Source organism: Rhyacophila brunnea, unplaced genomic scaffold (assembly GCF_057557595.1).
Source record: "Rhyacophila brunnea isolate RB1 unplaced genomic scaffold, BYU_Rbru_1.0 scaffold_4, whole genome shotgun sequence".
NCBI lineage: Eukaryota > Metazoa > Arthropoda > Insecta > Trichoptera > Rhyacophilidae > Rhyacophila > Rhyacophila brunnea.
In genome coordinates this window covers 40,027,207-40,053,719 of record NW_028233068.1, presented here as the reverse complement: position 1 = coordinate 40,053,719, position 26,513 = coordinate 40,027,207, and the positions used below count along the sequence as shown (strand labels likewise).

The following is a 26,513-nucleotide window of genomic DNA, read 5'->3' as shown; positions in this document are numbered from 1 at the left end:
AATAATCCAGTTTATCGGCTATTTTCAAAATGCGTTTTCCGCTGTATCCGCTTTAACCGAATAATACCAATTTTTCTACATATAATATCATAATATACTAGTCTATGACTACGTCTATCAAAGTGGCATTACATCGACTTCACACCACATATTTACACGCGCATAACTGTCTATAATTTTAATAACTAAATTACACAAGAGAACTCAATAATATATATCACGAAAATAATAATATAAATTCGCAATATGTTTTAATTTAGTACATGATAAATCAACTTTTAATCTTTTAATATCATGTAATTTTATAGCCATAAGCTTGGGTCACCAGATCATTTCGCGATTATTATGCAGCATTAAGAACTAGTAATAGTTTTCAACCAAATTTTTTGTCATTAATTGTACAATATTTGATTCATAGTAAGATTATGTACCTATTAAATTTCCGAGTTACATAATATTCATTAAATTTTAGATAATTAGATACTACATGTTTATGTTTATAGTTGTATATACCCGATCCTCTTTTTGCACGGGAAATACGTTCCAAAGACTACCGTGCAAAACAAAACCGTATAAAAAAGATAAGGTGCCCATACAAAAATGGTAGATAGGTTCCATTACTTAAAATCAACTCAAAATACGAAATTCTTGAACTTAAAAATAAATCAAATTTATTTATTATTTATACATAAAAATACATAGTTTTCGATTTAAATTTAATTTAGCATGGAGAAATAAAAATATGATTTAGCCGAATATGAAACACGCGGTGCATCTCTCGTATCGAACCCGAAGTGACTGACTAGTGGCACCGTGTATGTACGTATGTATATTTGGGCGGCATCGGGTGACAACATATGTATGCACCAGTGGTGTGTGGTTCATTGCAATGCAATTTTTTGATAAATGTGTACATACATACGTAGTTTTATTCGTTTTGAAACCGTGCAAAAAGAGGATCGAGTGTATTTTCAAAATGTTACTTAAATAATAAGTAATGTTTGCATACAAAATGCTGTTACTTTTACAAAAACTAGAACATTCTTGTTCTTATAAAAACTTTAAAACAAGCATTGTTTTAAAATATTATTAATAGGTAGTGTAAAATATTTTTTTATGAAAAATATAACTGTGAAAGTCTTAATCAAGATAATTATGTGCGATAATGATTATTTTTTTATGTTAACAAAAAAAAACCTGCATGTGAAAGTTTTTTTTTATTTTAAATAAAAGACCTTTTTATAAAAATCTATCCGCCGCCAAAGTAATATGCCGTTACAGTTGGCAATGAATATAGCGTGTCCTAAAAATGTGCTTACGGTTATATACGACCATAACCTGAAAACGTGGAATTTCATAATAAGCAATAAAACAAAACACGCACTCGGGAAAATGTAACATACTAACTGTATATTGTCATACAATATTTTAAGCATAGTTTATACTTACTTGCTAGATTTAAAAATAGGCTTATTACTATAATATATCTGAGCTACATATAGTATAAACTATTTATTAAAAAACGTAATATCATGATATGGCAATAGAAACATTAGATATTTATTGTTCATTCAAATTCAAATTTATTTATTTTGCATATTATAATGAAAATGACAAATTATAAATTCAAAGCGTTGACGACATGACATAAACTAAGTGTTAACAAACTATTTCTTATATTCAACGTATAATTTATAAGATTTTTAAAATGTAACATTCCAAATATTGAACATATTTTTCGTATTTTTTTCAAATTTTCAAATATGATTTTTTCTAGTGGGTATATTATCTAAAATGTTTTTAAGTTATGTAAGTGTTAACAATTTGCAAATACAAAAACCGGGTAATGTCAGTAAAAACTACAATAATAAAATAATAACAATAAAAGTACATGGAAGCACACAAAGTGAATTAAGTTGATAGACCGTATCTTAAAAAAATATAAAACAAAGTTTACCTAAATTACCCTCACGTAAGTAGAATATATCAATATCCGAAGCGATTTCATTAAACATAGTTATTGCCCTCCCAATTGGCATTACTAATGGCAGGTTAGTTCTGCACCTTGGGAGAACAAATAATGGATGCTTTCGTTTTCTAAGATAATTATAGACTAAGTAAGACACACAAATACTACCAAGAATGGCAGAGTTTAAAGTTATTATCGACTTAAAAATAATCAGCAAAAATTAACAAAAATTAGATTAATGTAGGTACCTTTTTCAGTGTCTGCGAAACTGTGTGCCGCTAAATACTTATATGTATTTATTATGTATTAAACAAAAACTCACAGATTAGCTTCCCAAGGGTAGACGGTTTCTCAAAGATACTTAAATCCACCTAACCATCTCTGCAGTTAACTTCAAACCTATAACTTTCAACTAATTTATTGTAACGTCTAGTAGTTATCGTATGCGGACAGCCTCAGTGTAACATTACGTCTTATACAATTGTTAAAAATGTAAAAATCTTGATAGACGATGAATCTTTTTTTTATAGATATTAAGCAAATTGTGTGAAATCAATTTAAAATTATTCTGTTCTCTTACATAATATAGCCAATGTTAACTTGAATATTTTTTACTTTACATAAAGACTATATATTTAAATAAGAATAGTTTCATTCTGATGATACAATCAATAATTGATGAGACAATAAAAAATTTGTTGCTTTTTTCATAAGGAAATAATATGTATTGCCTTCTACCAAGAAACATCACTAAAATATTAAATAATAATAAGAACATTATGAACGTTTCCTCTTACACTTTGTTATTCTGCTTTATTTATTGCATTCAATTCAAATCATTAAGTTAACTCATATTAAAATATCATCTTCATAAGTGAACTATATGGCGTTCTACAAAATGGAAGTTGTATTAACAGTATAACAGCTTTGTATTTGTTTCTAATTACTTGACAATGTCCCATTGAACTGAACAAAACCACTCATTTTAGCACGTTTTCATTACCTGTTTCCATTGTTCCAAACTAACATGGAAGACATTCTAAATACACAATACGGTTATCGACGCCGATCCGTGGTTACCTACTATAATTTGGTAAATTCGTAATACTTACCTACGGCTAAAATTTAGGTTGCTAGACATGTCGGTCAAATTCGGATATGTTCATGCTGGCGTATCTATCCGAATACCATTATTTTTTATTTAAACGTTAAACATACCAACCTACAATTTTATTAGTGATACCATTACAATTGCAGCGTGTAGTAAAACAAAACATTATGTTACTACTAGCCACTCGATATTTGACAGCTCGCGGGGAACTATAAATTAAGGCGGTGGCCATGACTATACGTATCTATATTTTTGAAAATATACGTATCTTGTATATCAATTCTCAATATGTAAAATTTACGTACTCTATCTCGCTCTAAAAGTTAACACAACCCAGAAGGGCTGTTCAAAGATCGCACTTTTTGACAGTTCAGATGGTTAACTTATTGTAATATTTTAACCACCTGAATACTTAAAGTGATATGTACATGTAATATATATTTGTTTTATATTTTTTCTTTTATTTTGTTAACTGTCAATTCATGGTGGAACTGCATTGTATTGTTGTTTTAATTTAATAAAACGCAATTTTTTTGTAGTACTTTTCCCCACTTTTAATCAATAGATTAGGACCGGCTTCGTCCGCCACAGAGGGACATTTTCAACATTTAGACAATTGAAAATGTCCCTCTGTGGCGGACGAAACCGGTTCTAATCTATTGATTAAAAGTGGGAAAAGTACTACAAAAAAAATTGTGTCTTATTAAATTAAAACAACAATATTTGTTTTATCACACGTCGCTCTTTTTGAAATTGGTGTGTTAGAATAGCCTCGCTGATTATTAATTATTAAATAATATTGAATAAGTATTACATAATAAATTATATTTTACTAAATTTATACAAAGACGGGTGCTGTATCAACTTTACTACACATACATGTGTTGTTCAAAGCGCTAATTATAGTTAAATATAATTTTGTATTTTTTTTTAATTATTGTCGAGGTAAGTTATATTTAAGATTTTCAGGGTATATATTTGTATGTATTGCATTTATTTATATACTTCAAATATTTACAATCCAGATATTACTATTTCATAAGATTTTTAGTAAGAATATCTAGGTAGAGCCAAATATTTAAGAAATTATGTTCACGGTTATGAGATTTATTATCAGTGCTTCATGATATTCATCGTATTGTGAATAAAGTGATGCTACGAAAGCCTACACGCGAATAGGCTTTTACACTCTTGAAAGCTCACAGCACGGCCTCACTTGTGTCAATTATCAGGCGAGCGTAGCTAATTGGGTCAATTGCGGAAATGCCTCCACTCTCTTACCCCGTATGGATAGGTAGTAATTGCCAAATGGTGTAATCTCACCCACTAGGGGTGGTTTTGTATGCCGCACCGGATCGGATACAGTTTGCTTTATTTTTAACTAAATACATACCAGAGTGTGGATAACTCTGTCCAAGCAGATTAAAAGATAAACTCTCACCTAAACTAATCAGGATGTAATGATGTATCTTCTAATTAACTTTTTTTTATTCAATGAATAATTCACAAGATTTGAAATATAATATTATTTTTGAATTGAAAATATACCCAAATTTTTTTTTTTAAATACAATATGATGCCGCACTGCAATCCAACCTGCATCTCTCAAATTTCCGCCAATTTTTTCAGCAATGTTGCCACTTATTTCTTCTTACCTAATTACGACGTAATGAATCACGTATTAATAGTCAAGTAACTGATGTGCTGTACAGATATCGTTAATATTGGCTATAAGCTTTTTGTGATTTGAATCAATATACCAATAATAGATACGTTTTTTTGTGGAAGAATATAAAAAGGTAGCGTATAAAAATATTATTGAATATTTGTTTAACTAATAACCTTTTAAAGACTGATATTATTGATATATGTCATTAGTTTACTCCATTAAATTCTCAATACGTACCATTTTTCCCAGTATTGAGGATTTTAAACCTCTTGAGTGTAGTATTTTTTATCTATTATTAGACTTTGACGATTTATACCCTTATTGAGTGTATTATTAGTCAGAAGTTAGAGGTTTTTTACAAACACTTCAGCTATTCATAATTTGTTTGTTATATTTTTTATTGTGATCTCTAACTTAATAGCTAGGTTATAAAGTGTTTACTTACTTTGTTATATAAGTTCCGCTTTGGTCAATCAATCACAACTACAATAATACATCGATTTATACGTGACATTGATATAATATTACGATGATAATCCTACCTAATATACACTATGACCTGCTGAGCCTATTAATTTCCATAAATCACTCTTTGCCAATGTTATATTACCAATACATTAAGGAATCATAAATTGCAGCATACTAATACACCATTAAAATTACTTGCAAATAACTTACTGTGGTTAGTAATTTTCAAGTAAACTATAGTTTTAACATGTTTAAAAAATCAATCAAATGAAACATATATCTTGCCGTAGTTTTGCAATTTACATAATAACGAAAAAACTAAACTTTTAAAACTAAAACGACCACAAACAATGCCACCTCTACTGAAATTAATATCATTGAAGAAAGTAATGTAAAGTTGCTTAAGCTTGTGTATAGTGACTAAGTTTTAATAGCAGTTTACATGTACCTGAATATGAACGGTGTAGGTAGCTACTTTTATATTCTACGTTTATTTGAGGTAGTCTTACTCTGCGCAATCACGTGTCTTACTAAGGATATGGAGGAAATTACATTATTACTTACAGTCATGCTAATTTTATTTCTGGCCTTTCTATCTAAATGTATGTTTATTTAAAAAAAAAAAAATATATATATATATAGAATACATCGTTTTTCTTATTACGCAAGTATTTGTGGTAAAGGTAGCTACATTGCACAATTACTTGTTAATGCTAATGTCTAAAGCTCAAATTACGCGAGAAGATTTTCACGTCGATGATCCCACAAATTTTTGCTAATGACTCAGTTGACGATCGGTACTAATAAGATCGATTAATCGTTGACTCAACTGATACGAATACTGCACTAAATTAATACAAATAATATAGTCTACAAAATATAAACTATGCAAGAGTCATTGATATCGGTCCAATATTTTTACGGCCCCTCGGTGGCCAAGTGGCTTATTTGCCGACTTATAATATCGTGGATCTCAGGTTCGACTCATGGGTCTGGTAAATACACATACTGTTTTTAAATTTGTGTTCGGAGTCCGAGTATGGATCTAATAAGTTGAGCAAGTGGCTATCATCAATTTCTCGTAAAAAAAAAACAAAAATCTGTTAATACAAACCTCCAATCCGCGGAGGCCCAATAAGATCAGCATTTTTTTCAGTTATAAGGAATATATAATAAAGGTTGTATGGAGACCCCAATTTGGAATTTTTGAAGAAAATATCACCATTAAATTGGCAATAACAATATTTTTTTGTTAATTATTATATCAATATTCGTTTAGTAATTCTTCAGTTATAACAGAAAAATGAAAAAAATGCTAAAATTTTATCAAGTAGGTAGTGAAAGACCAATTTTAATTGAAATATATTAAAGACAAAATAGATAACAGTAAACAGTTTTCTAAAAGTGATAAAGTATTTTTTATTTCCAAGACAACAAAATAAAATTAAGAATAATACTGCTCTGCTAAGAAAAAAGACAGTTTTTGTTTTTATTGGAATGAGTAACCAAATCTTAAACTACTTTTTTTCTCTTATATTATGTAAAATTATTGGATTGTTTTCACATAATCTCTACTACATAATATAAAAGAAAAAGCAGTTTAAAACTTGGGTACTCATTTTACTAATTTTAATCTACTATGTAACAGTATTAAATATATTTGTGAATACCTTTTTCGTGATATACTTCTGTCAAGTAATCTAAATACAATGAAACCATCTGACCATCCCAAGTGCTCTTTTTATTGGATTTATTGAGATTAAGCTCCATTGTAAAAATACTTCAGTTTCTATACAGCCATTGAAATTTTATCGGCGAATTACGATTGATCAAGTTTAAAGTAGGGAATATAATATTATTTGCACTGTTTTGCGCTGACCCTTTTTCCTTGTGGAAAATCTTTTGAGTTTTCTCAAGTTACGATAGAAAGAGATTTCCCGGAGATTATTCGAGCTCCAAGAGTGTACACTTTTCTAATTGTGTCATTAGTATTGAATTTCGCGCTTCGATAGTTTGTCCGTAGGTAAAAGGATTCGTATCCAACAGATACATATGCATACTATCTCTATATAATATGGATAAATACTTTTATAATTATTGTTACTTATATTAATTAATATAGTATATTACACATTTTATATCGAACACATCAGAAAATAAATTTAGATAATATTAGTTACGTAATACTATATTCGTACATATTAAAATATATGTCATTCGCGATGTCCAAGTTCATCTTCCTCACGCACCCTATTCGCCAGATTTAGCCCCCTCGGATTATTTTCTGTTTCCAAACTTGAAAAAATGGCTCGGTCGTAAAAGATTTGCCAACAATGAAGGGTGGATTCTGCGGTTGATGGATATTTTGAGGAGCTCACACTATATACAGGGTATCGAAACTATTGAACATCACTGGGAAAAGTGCATCGAACTAAAAGGAGATTATGTAGATAAATAAGGATATTTTGTCCCATTTTTTTATGTTTTCTTTGTTAGGTCGGGTATTTTTGGGACTACCCTATATGTATTAAAAGTCGCCATTAGATAAAACATCATGTTTCATAACTATTTTTTTTATTCAACAAATAGTTGACATGATTTTAAAGTATAACATTCTTTATTGAATATATATATAATTTGAAAACACAAAGAAACTCCGGGTGGAACTTTTCTAGTAAATAGGTTTTCTGGTGTGTTTTTAAATAATATATTTAACATAGAGAAATTTTCATTCTCAAATCTTGTCAATTATTTGTTGAAGAAAATATAATTCATAAAATTATTAGCAAGTGCAAATTAAGACAAAAATCTGGAAAGATCCTGATATTGGCTAGAATAAAAAAAAAAGATATAATCGGTAGCTTAATTCAAACTACGAAAGCCGATTGCCAATATTGATGCAATTTTCTAAGTGCCTCATTTTTATGTACTACTGGTTAGTCGGGAAATCTAGACTGCATAATAATATGCCTAAGGCGGTAAACAAAACTTGCAGCAGATATAAGAAACTATAGTTGTTTCTTGGAGGCACCTTAAACCCACAATGGGTTGTAATGGAGATGATTTATAAACAACTAATATTAAAGTGATGATGCATGATTTTTTAAAGTGAATAAAATATGTAATTTCATGTTTATACATGAATCTATAATAGAAAAATGTATTAGTATATTCTGTCTATATTTCATATCTTTTCGAAAGCTTGTATTTTTACCTTCTTAATTATGACTAAAGTCTCCCTTGGCACTAATTTTGTTGACACATAATTTATTATAATTACGGAAAATACTTAGGTCAATACACGTTATCACATTAAATCCATATGGGAATGCGACATAATAAGGAATTTCACGCATTATGTAGTTACAAAATAACAGTAGTTCAAACAGCTTTTGAAATTTTCCTTCGCCCAAAACAAACTTAAAGCTCATTTCTATCCAGCCTGACCCAAAGGCTCGATTACGTTTCAAAGTGTAGGTACTTGGAAAACTAACAAACAGTATCAAATGTCGCGTCGCGCGCCGAATCCGAGCTTCCTCTTTTCTTCAAAGCCAAATTCCTTTCACAGCGAGTCACTTTTATCTGTGAAAAGTATTTTCCATGTAAATCTTCTTTGCCAGACACTATTTATATAATGCAACATCGTATTGAAAGCGTAGTCAAAAGTCAACCTAACTGCCAAATTATTCACTTAATACTATTAAGCTTTAATGGTGGAGAATTTTATTTCAATTATGTAAATATTCAACACCAATAAATTTGAATTACCACTTGAGTAATTTATATTACATGTATCGCAACACTTGATGGTGATTTCGGAACGTTATTGTAATATTTAAAATAATAATTCATGCACGCACGTGGAATGATTGAACTGAGAGAAATTTTGCAACCTTATTTTTTCTTATTCGTGAATCGTGATAGACTAGAATGAAAATTATGGATAATTGGCATTATTTTACAGGGAAACTACCTGTGTCCAGAAATATGCGCAAGCAGTTTTCTGTATCACAGCTTTCTGTGAGATGCATAGGAAATAGATGACCGCATACATTAAATTCGTGTAGAAATAAAGCACGCTATACGGTCATCTGTTTACGACCTGTTATGACAGTTTAGGGTATAATACGGCGAACAGCATACGTACAATTTATAGTCAACCGAAAACGACGACCTTTCTGAGTGGACATAGTGAAAAATATATCCACTACATATATAGGGATCCGAGACGCCAAAAAGACATTAGTGTCGTTCAATGTTGGAAGCGGCCAGGGGTATATCCCATTATTGTATTATCGCATTTCATAATATAATGTGATGAAATAAACTGATTTGAAAATTTATAAATTCTTCACAAATATCCACAAATAGAACGCCGAATCTATCGTTGCGAAAATATTCTGAGACAAAAAATATTCACAAATAATTTTATAAAATCGATAAAATGAAAGGGTTGATTTCCTAGTATAGCCGCGAAAGGAAATTCTAAGGCAGTCAATGTAGGTAGATGCTTGTAAGTATTTATTTATTCTGGAACTCCGTGCTCTTCAATATTAAATTCTTGCCGATTAATATTGCAATTATGTACAAACATTTTCGAAAATTCCCTTTACCGAAATTCAAGTCACGCCGCGTCAATTATTTTTTCGCCAGAAATGCTAAACGGTGCTAAACAAGGAAATTCACCCAAAGTTTTCAATTTACTTTTCTACTTTGCAAAACAAATTCAATTTCATTCCTGGCGCTTAAATTTAAAGAAAAAATACCTGTATCCGTTTAAGGTCTACAAAAAAAAAGGTTTTTTAATCTCACCGGCGCTGGATTCAAGAAGGCGTGTCGTGAAATTGTTGGGATCTATTAGAAAATTTAGAGAACATGGACTGAAAACAGAGTTTCACATAGCTTTTTAGTATGCAAATAGAATTAGTTTAGTTATTTACAGTGTTTGGGTCAGGCGATATGAAGCTTGTAAAGCTTCATTATTAAATAAAATATTTATGCTGTAGGTAGATACTTCTCCTAAGTATTAGTTATAACCAAAACTAATATTTACAATAATAAATAATACGACGACATAGAATTTAAATATTATTAATACCTTGAAAATAGTGAGATACTATAACAATATAATGGTACCTTTTATATCATAATTATATATTTATGCACCTAAACCAAAAATCTCAACGGAAATATATCAATACCTGGAGAAAATTGATTTTGTTAATTACAAACACATTTATTTCCCTCTCGCAACAGCTGACATAACCAAAAAATAACAGGTTAGTTGTAAATCTTGGGAGAACAATAATTTAACAACCAATGTTTCCAATTTCTCAGAGGTTTACACTTATATTTATATTCTCTTTTATACTACATAAAAGTTAGTAAAATACATACGTTATTAATGGTGTTATAATATTATGTAAGCAGGTCCACAATAAAATCATTTAGAAATTGCTACGGATATTATCTATACCTATATATAGCCTTAAGTAAAAAGTCTTACAAATGCATACTATATCCTTTTCTATACATGGGTTAAGCTTTTATTTACTATTTTATACAGCAGTGTTCTTTGGGTTTTTTTTAAGAATTATTTATAACCATGTCCTTGCTTTTTCGTACAAGGTGGTTGTTAGTAATTTTGAACAATCGCAAACACCCAGGCTTTGAGAAAAACACATTAATGTTTTTGTCATGACCGGGAATCGAACCCAGAACACTCGGGTGGAAGGCCAGCGCCTTACCCACTGCACCACGAGAACTGCCTAGTGTTCTTTGGGTTTGAAATTTGGACAGATATAAATAACTACAAGAATTAAGTATTAGATAATAGAATTTTCTGGATCAGAAAATATCAAAATAATAAAGACGTTTTGGATAAATTTAGATTGAGAAAGCTCAAATAATGCTTCTTTCGTGTGATAAGGAAATAATTAGTATGAAATTATATAGGGCATATTTATTGCATAGAGTAGGTAAGAGCAAAAAAATCATTGAAAGAAGTCGTATTATATGACTGGAAATGTACATAGGCAATAATCGATTGGGAATGAGACATTTATATTGTCAATTTGATCATGTTGAAGATTTATATAATATAGTGCCCCAATTAAAATGTTCGCTGAAACACATTGCGCAAGTAGTGGAATATATATTCGGTGTTTTACTATTATTGCACAATGTTTACGCAGTTTTGTGTAATATTAAAATGCAAAAGCACACCATCGATACAAGTCGCTTTACTATAATAGTCAAGTGCAATACTGTTTGTCTACAGTATGGTTAAAATTGTAACGTTCGTGTATTTCGTCGCCAGTTTATGAATCTTTGCGGTACTCAGTTATATATGCATCCACCGAGCGTCGCTCAGTTGGTGGTGTTGAATTGTCCTAGATCAGTTGGATCTGGCAATTAATTTTTTGATAAGTATTATTTGATGATAATATTATGAAGTCACCATGTTATGCATCTTCCGACATAATATAGATACGAGGGTGGGTCAATAAGTCCTTAAAAAAGCCGACAGGTGGCGCGACTAGTACTGTAAGCGGTTTGTTTTCATGCAGCGGCACTACCGATTCAGTATGCTGCGAAGTTTCAATCAGATTGGTCGGGTTGTTGTGTGTTTCTCATACATTTAAAAAAAAAATTTGCTTGTGGAAAATGGAAAAATGGAAAATGGAGAAAATTGAGTTTAGAGCTGTTATTAAACATTTTAATATAAAAGGGTTAACAGCAAAGGAAATAAAAAATGAGTTGGATTTAGTTCACGGCATATCTGCTCCTTCATTTGCAACTATTTATAACTGGTTAAATGAATTTAAACGTGGTCGTACATCAACAAAGGATGAACCACGCTCAGGACGTCCTGTAGAGGTGACTACACCAGAAATGATCAATAAAATCCACGATATGGTGTTAAGTGACCGAAGATTAAAGTTGAGTGAGATAATTGAGGTTACAGGGATCTCAAAAGGTAGCGTCATTTCTATTTTACATGACAAATTGGGCATGAAAAAAAAATCTGCAAGATGAGTGCCGCGTTTGCTCACAGTCGACAATAAACGCAATAGGGTGGTGGCCTCTAAAGCCCTGTTGTCCCTCATGCAACGCAATCCGGATGAATTTTTTCGTCGCTTTGTGACTGTAGATGAAACATGGATACACCACTATACTCCCGAGACGAAAGAACAGTCAAAGCAGTGGATTGCGAAAGGCGAACCATGTCCAAAGAAGGCGAACACCGTAAAATCAGCTGGTAAGGTTATGGCTACTGTATTTTGGGATGCACGTGGAATTATTTTCGTTGACTATTTGGAAAAAGGAAAAACAATAACAGGGGATTATTATGCATCTTTATTGGACCAGCTAAAATACAAAATTGAAGAAAAACGGCCTCATTTAAACAGGAAAAAAATCCTCTTTCATCAGGACAATGCCCGTGTTCACACATGTTTACGATCAATGGCTAAAATTGAAGAATTGAAGTTCGAATTGGTCGACCACCCACCGTATTCGCCAGATTTAGCCCCCAGTGACTTTTTCCTTTTCCCAAACTTAAAAAAATGGCTAAGTGGACAACGTTTTTTTTCAAATGAAGAAGTCATCGATCGGACAAATGCTTATTTTGAGGACCTTCCGAAAACTTATTTTTCTGACGGTTTAAAAAAAATTGAGAAACGTCTAACCAAGTGTATTGAGCTCCGAGGAGATTATGTTGAGAAATAAAAAAAAATACAAAAATAAAAACTGTTTTAATGCTTTTTTCTAAGGAATTATTAACCCACCCTCGTACAATGGCTATGATTAATTTAATTTACAATTTGCTTCATAACGTAGTTTGAAGATACTAACCGTGATTGCTATGATTAGGTTAATATTGTCAGAAATATTTTTTTATGAAAACACAAAAAAAATACAACCTAATGATTTTTTAAATTAACATTTTTTTTCTGTGTACGCAAAAAAATATGAAAACCTTACAGTTTAAGCGGCGCTAAGCATTGCCTCAGTTCTAGAAAAAAAAACACTTGACCTCGTTTCCAGTTTTTTTATGTAGATGTGTACATACATAACTTCAATATATTGCTGAGGACTTCATACGCTCAAGAACATTATGAATAGGCCAACTGTGCTGTACACCCCTTCAAAATGATTACTCATACATAGCATCCTTTCAGCAGGTTGTATTATATATGTATATATATATAACATTATTATAATTTATTATATATATATATCAATATATCAATATAGCAAATCTCAAATCATAGTATTCGATTGATCAGCAATCTCGATAATATATTATTAACATTATAAATGCATGATTATGATGACAACATGATTAATGTACATTTAGATTCAAACATGCGTTCTATGTATGCGAATTATCTTTTTGATTTATTCAAATGCATACACACATATGGATACGACTTTTTTTCAAGTATCCCTGTCGTTGGCCAGTCTCCTTACATATTTTAAGCCCTGCCAAGATCCCAAAGTTCTTCAATCAACACTTTATGGATAGTATTAATTAATTATCGGTCTTCCAGAATACTGTAATCCAGTTGACTTGAAGAAAAATCAATCAAAGCAGAGACTTTCTTGAGGTATCCGTAATAGCTGTTCAGTCAAAACGTCATAACTTCACCTTGAATATTATGATGAGTTAATAAATACCTATCTAATATCTTCTGCAATCAACTATTATTGAAGCCCAATATATGGTAACTCTGGGTCTGTACCATTATGCCATAACTCGGTACTGTAAAGCAGCACCATGTGAATTCAAGGGAACATAACAGGTGGGGTTTGTACTGAATGAGCAGAGTTGAATTTTTCAGCCATTCCCTTGTAGATATAAACCTCTCTTATAGACAATGTCTGTGATCGGTCATTGCTTGACTAATAAAATGGACCGTTCAGGTCAGTAATCCAAATTCAAATTATTAATTTGTTTATTAGGGTAATATGAGTATAAAATAAAAAAATTGTACAGCGAATAAACATAGAAATCCTAAGACGACATGCAGTCGCTGTTTTGGGTACTCTTGGAACATCCAGGAGACTGCAGGAGATATACATATACTATGAGAAGCCTAGAATATCAATAATTTTACAAATATTAATATATATATAATTTTCCTTTAATTATCGTGTATTTAATTCTTTATGTAACCTATGATGTGAACCAATTTATAATAATTTACTTGAATACGAGTATATATGTATTTTATTAATTCATTACATTTTCACCTTTATAACTATCTGGTCAAAATAAATATTATAATATAACCAAGTGTCGATTTACACAGACGCTTCAATCGTTTTGTTTACTTTCTACGATGTATTTTTTGTGTTACTAGAGGTAAATAATCAGTGGCTTATGTATCTTTTATTAATTAAATTTTAAAAAAATCCATAATATTAATGAATATTATAATATTCACAACTTTTCTTTTTATTTATATATTACTATATTAAATACTTTCATTAACCTTCTATTTATTTTGTAATTGCGATTAATTGATTCATTAAAATCACTCAAAATTAGATCTAATTACAACTATTTATTTTAATGCATTAAATTATATCGTCACTTTGGGATGGCTTTGTTAGCCACAAGTTCAATATTGTTATTTTGTCTAGGCTTAGAAATGCCATCAGTAAAGACGTTTCCTAAGTAACTGCCAAGTTGATTTTGATATTTTCCGTTTATTTGTGAAATAATACCAACAAAATGATATTTTCGACCAAAGTTATACAAAAGATAATCCCTAAATTACGAAATTCTACCATTTTCAATCCCAGGATTAAGTATTCCAGGATTGTAAACCATAGTACATACTTTTTTTTAAATAATTGTAATAGTGTTTATTAATAGGTGGAGGGGAGGTATGCGTATAAAATGTATATAGTTTCTAAGATGCGCTGGAGTGCTTTTGGCCGCCTGAATATTTTTTTCAAAAATTACCTCCCACTGTGCCTAAAGCGCAAAGTGTTCAACCAGTGTGTGCTTCCCATATTCATATATGCGTATGAAACGGTTACATGTGTTCGTGTTACATTTTATCAAATGACGAGTTCTTCGTTGAATACATTTCACCGTGGAATACATTTGTACGTATCTTACAAAATGCGGCGATAGTTTGCAAATAGTACTGTTCCAATTAGATTAACTTTAACCTAACCTAACCTAGTAAAGACATATGATAAAATTCGCCACATGTTGTAGCATACGTACAAATATACTCCAGGGTGAATTATTCAACGAAGAACTCGTCATTTGATTAAATGTTACACGAACTCATATTTCACGTACTGCGGCGCACGAATAAGTGTCCTTCGGTGAACTGTTTAGGTACAAATTTCCGGATACGGTGTGAAACATGGGCCCTAAGTAATGGAGAGATCCAGAAACTTAGAGTTGCACAGCATGGTATCGAGAAATATATGCTGGGCATAACGCAAAAGGACAAAAAGCGGAATGATTGGATAAGGAAACAGACAATGGTTTGCGATATAATAGAGTTTGCCAAGAACCTCAAAATGGACAACTCTACCCAAGCTACCCAAGAGGTACAAAATGTCTGAAAATTAGACTTAAAGACCTCTGGATCCATTAAATGGTTTCTACAGAAGTATGTGGCAACGCAATGCACAAGACCGAGAGAAGTGGAACTAGTTTGGAGAGGTATTCATCCAGCAGTGGATAGATTCAGGTTGATGATGATGATGGTATCAGAATAAACACGTTCATTATAATCAATTAAATGTATTCTTATAATATAATATGGTAGTTACATAAAGGCGGTGAAAATAATTTATAAATAATAATATCAACTAGAAACTATAACGATTTAAAGTTCAGTTAGTTATTCATATTATTATATGAATATTATTTGTAAATTGGCTATAAACTGATGTCACCCTGTCATATACTGTGTATTTAAATATATTTTAACACTTAGGTACATCGAAATAGTGTTACGTGATAATAAAAAAAAAACGTGTACAACATGAAAGTTGGGAAAATTAATGAACTCAATAAAAGAATTACAAAATTACAAAATTACTGACATATATTTCTAAATAATTCTGCACTGGGGTGTTAAATGTTACAAGCGTTGATATAATTTTGACATAGTATTATTAAAATCGACAAATAAGTAGTGTATTATATGGTTCACTTATTCCCACATAGTTTTAATAAAAAGTATTTTTAATTTACCTTTTCCCTTAAATAATAGTACATATTTACCTACACTTGGAGACAAATACCAGTATCATAATATTAAATTAATGTATTGTCCAAAAACTGTTTACTATCCCGAGTATGGTCCATTGACAGTAGAGGATTCTTGGGAGGAAAGAGTGAACATCGTTGCGGCTCTTGTTTGGCGCCGTCAGTCTGGACTTGCGGGCGCCACGACGCTTTCCAGACTGTACAAAAAAATCTCTTTTATATTTTAATATACGCGACTGAAATACCAATTTTTGACAAAAGAATGAAAATGCAAAATATAACACGTAAATATCCCTACATCAATTTTATAAATATAGTCGGTAATGTAATATTTTGACCTTATATTCAATTAATTAAAATGACAGCCGTAACAAATATGGGATATCACGGGTTTGAGTTCCGGCATGAGCAAAAAGTCAGAATAATCCTGCGTATGTATTTTATCACAAAATGGAGTTTGAATATTTTCTCATAATATTTATTTGCTATAAAAACTGAGATTGATGGAATTATGGAACATTACGGGTTTGAGTTCCGGTATGAGCATAAAATAAGATTAATGCTGCATACCTATGCAGTTTTGTCACTGTTTGGATATTTTCTCATATTTCTTTACTATACAAACTGAGATTGATGGAATAGCTAACGACCGAATCATGTTGTATTGTATATTATGATGGTGTCGAAGGGTGGAAGTAGGCTCTTAAGATCCGACATAAACAGTGCGCATTAAATTTTGTCAGTTATGCGTGTGTGTTTTTATTGAACTAATCCTACAATTATTTACACATGGTGATTGTTAGTTTCTAACAATTAATTAAGCCCTTTCTAAACTAAATCATAATAGTTTTGATGTACTATAGGCGATCCGAAAAATTAGTGCATTTTTTTCATTCATACTTATTTGTTTTCATTGAATTAGGAATACATAATATTACCTACAGATGGTTAGTTTTTTTTTAATTCATTATTCCCTGCCTACCCAAACCTTAATCTATAAAAAATATTCTTTTATCTATGAACTATCTAAAAGTATGTATGGTTAAAATTTAATGGCATAATTTTAAATCTTTTATAGATAGACGAATATTTTTTGACTATTATCTACTATTATTTTTTTTAGTTCAATGAAAACACATCTGACAACGATTAGTGTGCACTATTTATATTGGATCTTAACAACCTACCTTCACCCTTCGCCACTGGTATATGATATACCTAAACATATCTACCAGTCTAGGGCAATTTTGTTTGACGCAGATAACGCAATCAATTCATCAAAATATTTATGAGAGGATCTCGAAATAGTTTAAACCAGTTATACATGTATTCAAATTTCTCATAAAATATTACTCAAAGTATAACATGTATATCATATCCAAAGAGTATTTAATATACTTAAATTGATACATACGTATTTACTCCTACACACATAACATAATATACTCTTGTATCTCTAATATTAGTTGGATTGGAGAGAGATTTATTGTTCTTTTTTAGTACGTACGTTGGTAGTTAAAATTATGTTTGTTTTTTGTCATACAAGGCTTCAAAATTAGTACCTGTAGTAAGTGCTTTAGGCTTTCAAGTTACTGATTATTTACCTACTGATTGACAACCCGCCACTTAATTGGTCATAACTTGTTTAATGTAATAAAATATGGTGAATAAAGTAATAACAAGTCTTTCATTGTATTGATATTGATTTATATATTATGGAAATGAATGGATATGTATATTGTATAGTTCTTCAGATTGGATACATTCCCAATACAAGAGTCATAGTAGTCGATAGTTAAATAAGGTTATTATTAATTTACTCTTACACATCGCTAATAATACTAAAAATTAAACTTTTTTTAAAAATAAAATAAAACTTTGGTTTACTCTAAATTATTATTAAGTTAATAAACCAATAAATCAAATCTTTTTTTTAGATATTTTTGTATGTAAATTATTGATATATATATTCTAGTACTAGTGTTGGATTCTAATAAGAAATTCAAATAATATCGAACGAATGATACAGCATTCATAACATATATTTTTTTTAAGTTAGAGTAATAACTAGGTATGTACATTCAACTATAATGATGTTATGATAAAGTCAATATTTCAGGAAAATATACATTTTCCCGATATTGGTTTGCGCACCGGCTACGCAGTAAGGCTTCAAATCAATGTTAGCACTTCCGTTTGGAAGTCTGCCGATCGAGCGATAGATGGTGCGTGTCGCTTTTCATATTACATCTTACCACTCAATTATTTATTAATATTCTCCCTAGTTATGTTTAATTTCCAAAGTTAAGTTCATGTATAAAACAGTATTTAATAATTTTGCGATAATTCTCTTTTAAATTCTTATTTAAAAATGTATTGTTAAAATATATTTTGTAAATTCTATTGTCATAATATGATGCTAAGTTTTCTTAAATATATATTCTTTCAATTTTGATAAGCTACTTATTCTACATATTTTTTATGCATACCTATCTGAGTAGTATTGTTATTAGTTTGTAATAAATTTACATATTAATTTCTATAGTAAAAAAAAATATTATATTGGATAGTTATCTATATTAAGATGAAAAAATATTTTATTTTGATTAATATCACATATTTTATTTCATTCATTGTGTTAAAATTATGTTCAAATTAAATGATTGTTCAGTACAATTAATGCACAAATTAATACTAAGAAATATGTATAAACATACAATATTCCAGTTTTTTTACTAAACTCTGTACTTAAAAGATGAAAAAATATTTTATTTTGATTAATATCACATATTTTAATTCATTCATTGTGTCAAAATTATGTTCAAATTAAATTATTGTTCAGTACAATTAATAATATGTAAGACTTTACAAGTTTTATGCACAAATTAATACTAAGAAATATGTATAAACATACAATATTCCAGTTTTTTTTACTATCAAATGTTAATCATTAACTAAGTGTGACAAAACATTAAGTTATAATTATTTTTTAAGTCGTATTCTTGAATAACAATATATTCTTCACGAATGTGTGATATATGAATTGCGAGTAATCTTATCGGTGTAAAGTCAATAAAAGTAAATTTGTTTTATTTTCGGTTGTTAACAGATCTCGCTGTAAGGCAGTAACGCAGAAATCGGAAGCTGGGCGACATTCACCGGAAGTGAGTCCAGTACTGCAGGTCACGGAAGCGGAAATCAACTAGAGGGGGGCGCGTAAAAACAAAACACAACAAAAATGGCGGCGTTCGTGGCGAAGCAGATGGTGGGGAACAAGCTGAGTGCTGTCAAAGGTAACAATCTTTGATCTCCTTATAAACAACAAGTACTGATCGATTCATTTGCATTAAAAAAATATACTAACTACGTAATGTATGTCATATCTCTATTCAAATAATACCTTTCCTAATAAATATACATAGCTTCGTGTAATACAACTGAAACATCGTTACTATGGTATTCTTAAAAATATCTACGATTCAATTATTTTTTATAATGAATTATAAATTAAACAGCATACTATTGTACGTACTCGGATTGATTTTGCTCATTTTTTACCACGTGTTTATTAGCTCGTAGTCTTGTTTATGCGGTGCAGATTTTTTCTTGTGTGTCCAGTATAATTTTTTTCTTGTTTTTCCAAGATTTGTATTGGACGATTAAAGATTTTTAACTAACTTTCCGACTAGCTAGACATTTGAAACTTTTAGAATATATCAGAACGTGACGACAATGCATTCTTTTAATACTTTAAACCAATTTTAAGCAGAATTGAATTCATTTTCAGTTAATTCTGTTTTGTATGGAAAGTTATTATTGTTGGTTGCTAAGGGGATCCTAGCAACTAAATTATTAATATATACGTACGTTACTATGGAAATCAATATAAAATGTCAAAATGACATTTCAGTATTCTCTATTTATTCAGTATGTTTATGAAGTTCAATAAAAACTTTTTATTAATACATAGAATTGTCAAGTTTATATGATTCAACAGAAAATTTAAAAACGTGGTACCTATATAAAAAGTTCTTTTTATCTTTTAATTATAACTGATAACATCAAGTTGAGTTGATAATGTCCGCTTCAGATTCTATTCATGACGTGTTTGTCAATTTTTCGTGTGTACTAAGTAGGTATAACATTAGTGGCTAATGTCCATTTATCTTTAAAACAAAATACCTAAATATTACGAAATCTCCTCGTGAAACATCGATTTATAAAAACAATGAAGAAACTGTCATATGATATTCTTGTTATTTGTTTTAATTAATGCATGCCTCTCTCCATCAATAAGTTAATTAAACAGATGTTTAAATTAGTAAAAATAATGAAATAAAAATAATATATCTTCGATTATCAGAGTATCTAAGAAACACCATTTGTATTAGATAATCGTATATTACAAGACTTCTTCTTGGTCGTGCACTCATGGCTGAGGATCGTGACCACATTTAAATTTCGCCATCCTTTGAGCGACCAAGACTTTCCATCCTTCTCGATCTTCCGCTTCTCTCAGGGCAGAATGGATGGTGCCCCCAGTCAGCTCTTTCACTTGATCGCTCCATCGCGCAAACGCTTTTCATCTGCTTCGCCTTCCCTGGAGGCTACCCAAAACTACCAGTCTCTCCAGGTTGTCCGGTCCGCGCCTGACAATATGTCAAAAAAACTGCAGAATTCTTTTCAGACATATCGTCGAGAGCCGTTCCTTTATCTTCAGTCTCTGGATGATTGACTGGTTTGTCCTGTGCTCCGTCCAACAAATGCAAAGCATTCGGCGCCAACACCACATCTCAAAGGCATCAATTGCCTTCCGTTCTCTTGCCTTCAGGGTCCACGACTCGACTCCGTATAGCAATATCAACAACACTAATGTTTGCACAAGCATCATTTTTGTGGCAATCGAAATTCCCCAAAAAAAAATTTATAAAACTAGCTGAAATATTATATTGATATATGTGTATTGAATATATGATATTAAATTGCAAATACCTTGATAACATTGTTATTCTTCCATCATTCATTTATCTAAAGCGATAGCAATATGCATTATTTTCTAATAAACGCTATATAAAACCAAACTTCAATGCATTTTTCATAAAAGCGGAATGTGTTCATTTTTCGATAAAATTTTCAAAAGACTCGGATATCGATATTCAAAAATATTTTCGACTAACAAATGTTATGTTATATTAAAAAATATTCTCTTCCTTTCATATTGTGCATATTTTTTACTATTTGTACAAAAACCCAACATAATGGAAACATTTTTTATGACCAATTAATGTTTTTTTTTACGGTTTTGTATACTTATAAATTTGGCAACGCTCGCAGTTTGTGCTAATTTTAATAAATTATTTAATTTCAACGTAGATACTGTTTTACACCCACAATGGCCGTGCGGCGTATAATATCGTGGGTCCCAGGATCGAATTCTGGGTCTAGCATATACATAATATATTGTTTTTCAATTTTTGTATGAGTCAGAGTATGGACCTAATAGATTGAGCAAGTGGCTGACATCCATTTCTCGTAAAAACATAATCTGTTAATACAAATCACCACTCTGTAGAGGCCCATATGATTTTATTAGGATCAGACATGGTCGAAAGAAGAAAATATACTATTTTCAATCTTATATCACGTTTCAAAAACTATTTACATTTGATACATTATACTAATTCGAAAAATTAAGCTTGTTCGAGCACATGTTTTTTTGTAATACATTTATTATATTTTTTTATATAAAGCGGTGGTTTCCAAACGTATCAAATTAAAAACAACGGATGAACCACACCAATCATATTCGCATTTGGAAGCTTTTTTTGTCTTTTTGAGCTCTTAAAGAGATTTAGATATTTAAGAATTTAGCTCCTAATCGATGATATCAAACTCTTTCAGAATAGAGTGTGGGTGTTTTTTTTTTAAATTTAGAATTTTAACGATTTCTGATTTACAGATTTTAAAATAGAATGCAAATAAAAATAAAATGCAAAAAACACAATATTATTAAAACAAAAAGTCTCTTTCTAAAATAAAGGACTAATAGTCACCGTGGTGAAAAATAAAAATAGTTTTCGTCTGAAAAAAATGGTACTTAATAACCATTGTCATCAGCATATTACATACTGTATCACTACCATCGGTCTAGAAAAATATGATTAATTTTCAATGTTTCTAAGTACCTATTTAACTATTAAAATTATATCACCATCCAAAACTCAAGTACGACCAACTTTGAGAACTAGTTTGTTTTTTTCTTTATTTTCTGACTTTAAAGTTATCATCAAAGTAACAAATAAAATTCTATAATTCAGAATAATATAGTATAAGAATATTACTATATAATTTTGTTATAGCTTATTGCTGACGTAACATACTTTATATCATAAAAAGAAGGAATAAAAGTAAAACTCGCACATATTTTACCTGTCATTTTCACGCTATCACACTCTAACTAATAAAAATAACAAATAATATAAAACTATAGAAATGTTTCCTGTTACCGTAAGTAACAAAGAAAATATTTGTTTTGTCATAGTATATTATGAGATAAGACTTACACTGATACTATTTGAACAAAACAAATCAACGTGTCTACGTATAAATCTTTCTTATATTAAAAACACGTTCGAGTAAGCATTAGTATTACTAAGAATGGATATATTATACATTATACGAAAAGGTTGTCTTCGTGGTTATAACATATCAAGTCATACTTATGACTTATTATTATTTTACATATTACATGTTACACATATCACACTCTTCTCTATCGGTCATTCATTCATGGCTAACTTTAAATACGTTCATTCATCTTATTCTTGCGGTCTTCTGCTTATCTAAAGGCAGCATGAACCCTGCTCCAGAAAGTTTCTTTTTTTGGTCGCTCCAATACTATTCCTCTGATTTGAATTCCCTGGGTGTCACTCAAAACTACCAGCATCTCCAGGTGACATAATATGTTCAAAATTATTTAGCCGATTGAATCTCAGCCATATTGTCGAAAGCTGTTATTTTAATTAGGGTATCTAGCTAGATGATTGACTAGTTTGTCATATGCTCTATTCAAGAAATATGAATTATTTGGCGTCAACCCCACATTTTGGAAAGTTCGTGACTCGTAATATATGGAGAGCATTAATGTTTGCAGATGCATTATTTTCGCGGCAATTAAAAATCTTCATTTTTCCCAGTTACATGTTTTGCAATCCTTGTATATCTTTACGTCTGCTTTTTTCAATAATAGTCAATCCCAGATGTATCAACTCTGTATGTGTAACAACTGTATCTCGACTTCGGATTCGTGCAAGTCCGATCGATGAATGAAATTTAAAAAAAAAACATAATTAACTATTTTCGTAATGCTCTATTCCCAGTGAACCGTACCAGAATAGCTGACTGCCATTAATAATTTAGCCCGCGGACAGATGCAAAAGCTTATTAAAAACTTTTAGTATGGTCGATATTGCAGTATTATAGAAAATTAATAATACAGAATTGGGTACTGACTATTTATTTTCACCTCAAATATCATAATATAATGTGGATTAGAGTATTATAGAATTTTAAATAATTAAATAACCCATCGCAGCAAATACTAGTATACCTTTAATTATTCCTATATAATACACTGAGCCACACGGGTCAAAAAGAGATCCTACAAAACGACAAAAAGAGGAATGAGTGGATAAGGAAGCAGACAAGGGTTTTAATGTAATAGAGTTTATTAAAAGACACATAGCTCGAAGAAGAGACAATCGTTGGACAAATCTAGTCATCCAGTTGTATCCAAGAAGTACAAAGTAGACCTAGAGGCCGCTGGATCGATGAAATGATAACGTTCTGCGGAAGTACGTGGCAATGCGATGCACAAGACCGAGAGAAGTGGAAGCAGCTTGAAGAGGCCTTCATCCAGCAGTGAATAGATTCAGGCTGATGATGATGAATACACTGATAATAAATAAAATAAAGAAAAAGTATTATATGTTTTTCATCTTCAGTTATGTACATTTTCCATGAAAGTAAATAGTACAGTTTACATTAATATTTCGAATTACCAAAAGAAATCTTCAAATAATTAATATATTAATTTTGAATGTACAAATTACATTCAATAATGGTCATAAATATTGACACAGCGGTCACAATAAAGAACAATATAAATATCTACCTAAAAATGATAAAATGTCAAACACATTATGCCTACATCTCACTTTTAGCACATTCTTTCATATCTATAAAGATACGATTTTAATTATACCTATACCTATATCTACCTACATTATTATATTAGTAATGCTTAAAAACAATCCTTATTACAGGAATAACTTATGTGTATTACATACATACAATAACTACCGACTCGAGGGAATTTCCCATCACGCTAAAATGTTTATATGCAAATTAATCGTAAGTATGTAAAATTTTCCTTAACGAGTTTCTTGGGGAAAACTAAGAAGAAAATTTTCATGGTAACTCAATCAGCCACAATAAAAACTTTCGCCATAATAAAAGTTTTATTATTTTTATTTTAGTCTGAATAATCAGAAAAACTTAAAATTAGTTATCAAATTTTACAGGTATATATTATGATTATCATATTTTATATAATCACGTTAATTAATTAAATATTTTTATAGCAAAGTATTTGCTATAGTATAAAGTTATTGTACTTATATAATATGTTAAATAATTTAGTAATTAGTATTTATATCACAATCATTCTACATGAAATTGTTTGTAATTTAACTAGGCAGTAATTTTTAATCATCGTGTAATTAAAATATGCTATTGACTAGTAAAGTTGTTTATTAAACAGAAAAACCTTTTCCAAACTAATTTTGGAATTTTGGCAAAGCAAGCTGTTTATTTAGCAAGAATAACTATCATTTGAATGTTATTCATTATTTTTTTTTCTATGCTAAATTAATTTTTCTTTTGAACTTTCATATGGTATACCGATTTTAGAATGGTTTGCTTATGCTGAAAATTTCATTTTCTAATATATATAAGTCATTTACTCCACCAAATAATTTTAAAAATTGTAAGTCTTGAGCTATCTAAGCTAAAAAAAACAATTTATATATATTGTTTTGAGAAATGATGACAGAAAGTAGATTAAATCAATTATTCGTCATGGATTTAAAAATAGTTATGTACCTGGTTGCTTTTAACATAAAAAACTTATATTAGATAATAATTTATCACTTTGTTTTAAACATTTCCTTAAATAAATATTATTACATAGATAATCTTGAATATATAACGACGTATCAATTATTATGTTTTATAGTTTTTGTTATCTCTTTATTAATGTTGTTTATGTATCAACCATGGACTAGTGATTGGCAAAACACTTACATATAAAGTTATTGGGTTGAATCCCGTGGCTGGTTTGAAGTCACGTGATATTTTTAGTATGTGTAGATGTTTGATCCAAATTATAAAGGAAATGGCTCATAACTATTCATTGTATAAACTTCCGTTATGATTACCTTTTGCTTTGTTAATGATCTACTATTAAGCGATTTTTATTTAAATACATCAATGTTGTTTTTATTGAATTTTCTGCAGATTGTCTTTGCGTGTTTAATATTTCAATGCTACAATAAATGCACTAATATCCGTTATTGAAAATAATATACGTGGTATTTTTTACGTTGGTTAAAAAACGCTTCAGAAAGCTCCATAAATTCTAAAAGCAATTTGTATTTCTTCAATAAAGAACGTTTTACTCTTTGTCTGATCGTGATAAAATTACATAACTGTTACCTTCACTAAGATGGCATGTTTCTGGAGGAAGAAATATAAAAAAAGGAAATATTTCAGCGGAAGATGAATCTAGGGGAAATAAAAAACTATGCCAGCCAAACGTGTTTTCTTTACATTTGGCTTATGATATTTCTTTCTTTTAAGGATGTCTCTTTACCTCGCAAAAGTCGGTGAGTAAAGAAAAGCAGGAAAAGATATCCTTATTGTGACCTTTGCTAGTTAAAATACTTGTGCTACGTAGGTATATAAACTGCGTCGATTGCACTTTATTTTT

General features: G+C 30.1%; 1 protein-coding gene across 1 annotated transcript in view; it reads left to right on the top strand.

The window, feature by feature from the left end:
• cpx (synaptic transmission protein complexin) overlaps positions 1 to 26,513 on the top strand; it is a 474,353-nt gene that overhangs the window by 147,666 nt on the left and 300,174 nt on the right. The window contains exon 3 of the mRNA XM_085954300.1: positions 19,575 to 19,758. Coding sequence (XP_085810426.1) covers positions 19,704 to 19,758 — 55 coding nt within the window. The 5' untranslated portion in view covers positions 19,575 to 19,703. The remainder of the gene's footprint in view (positions 1 to 19,574; positions 19,759 to 26,513) is intronic.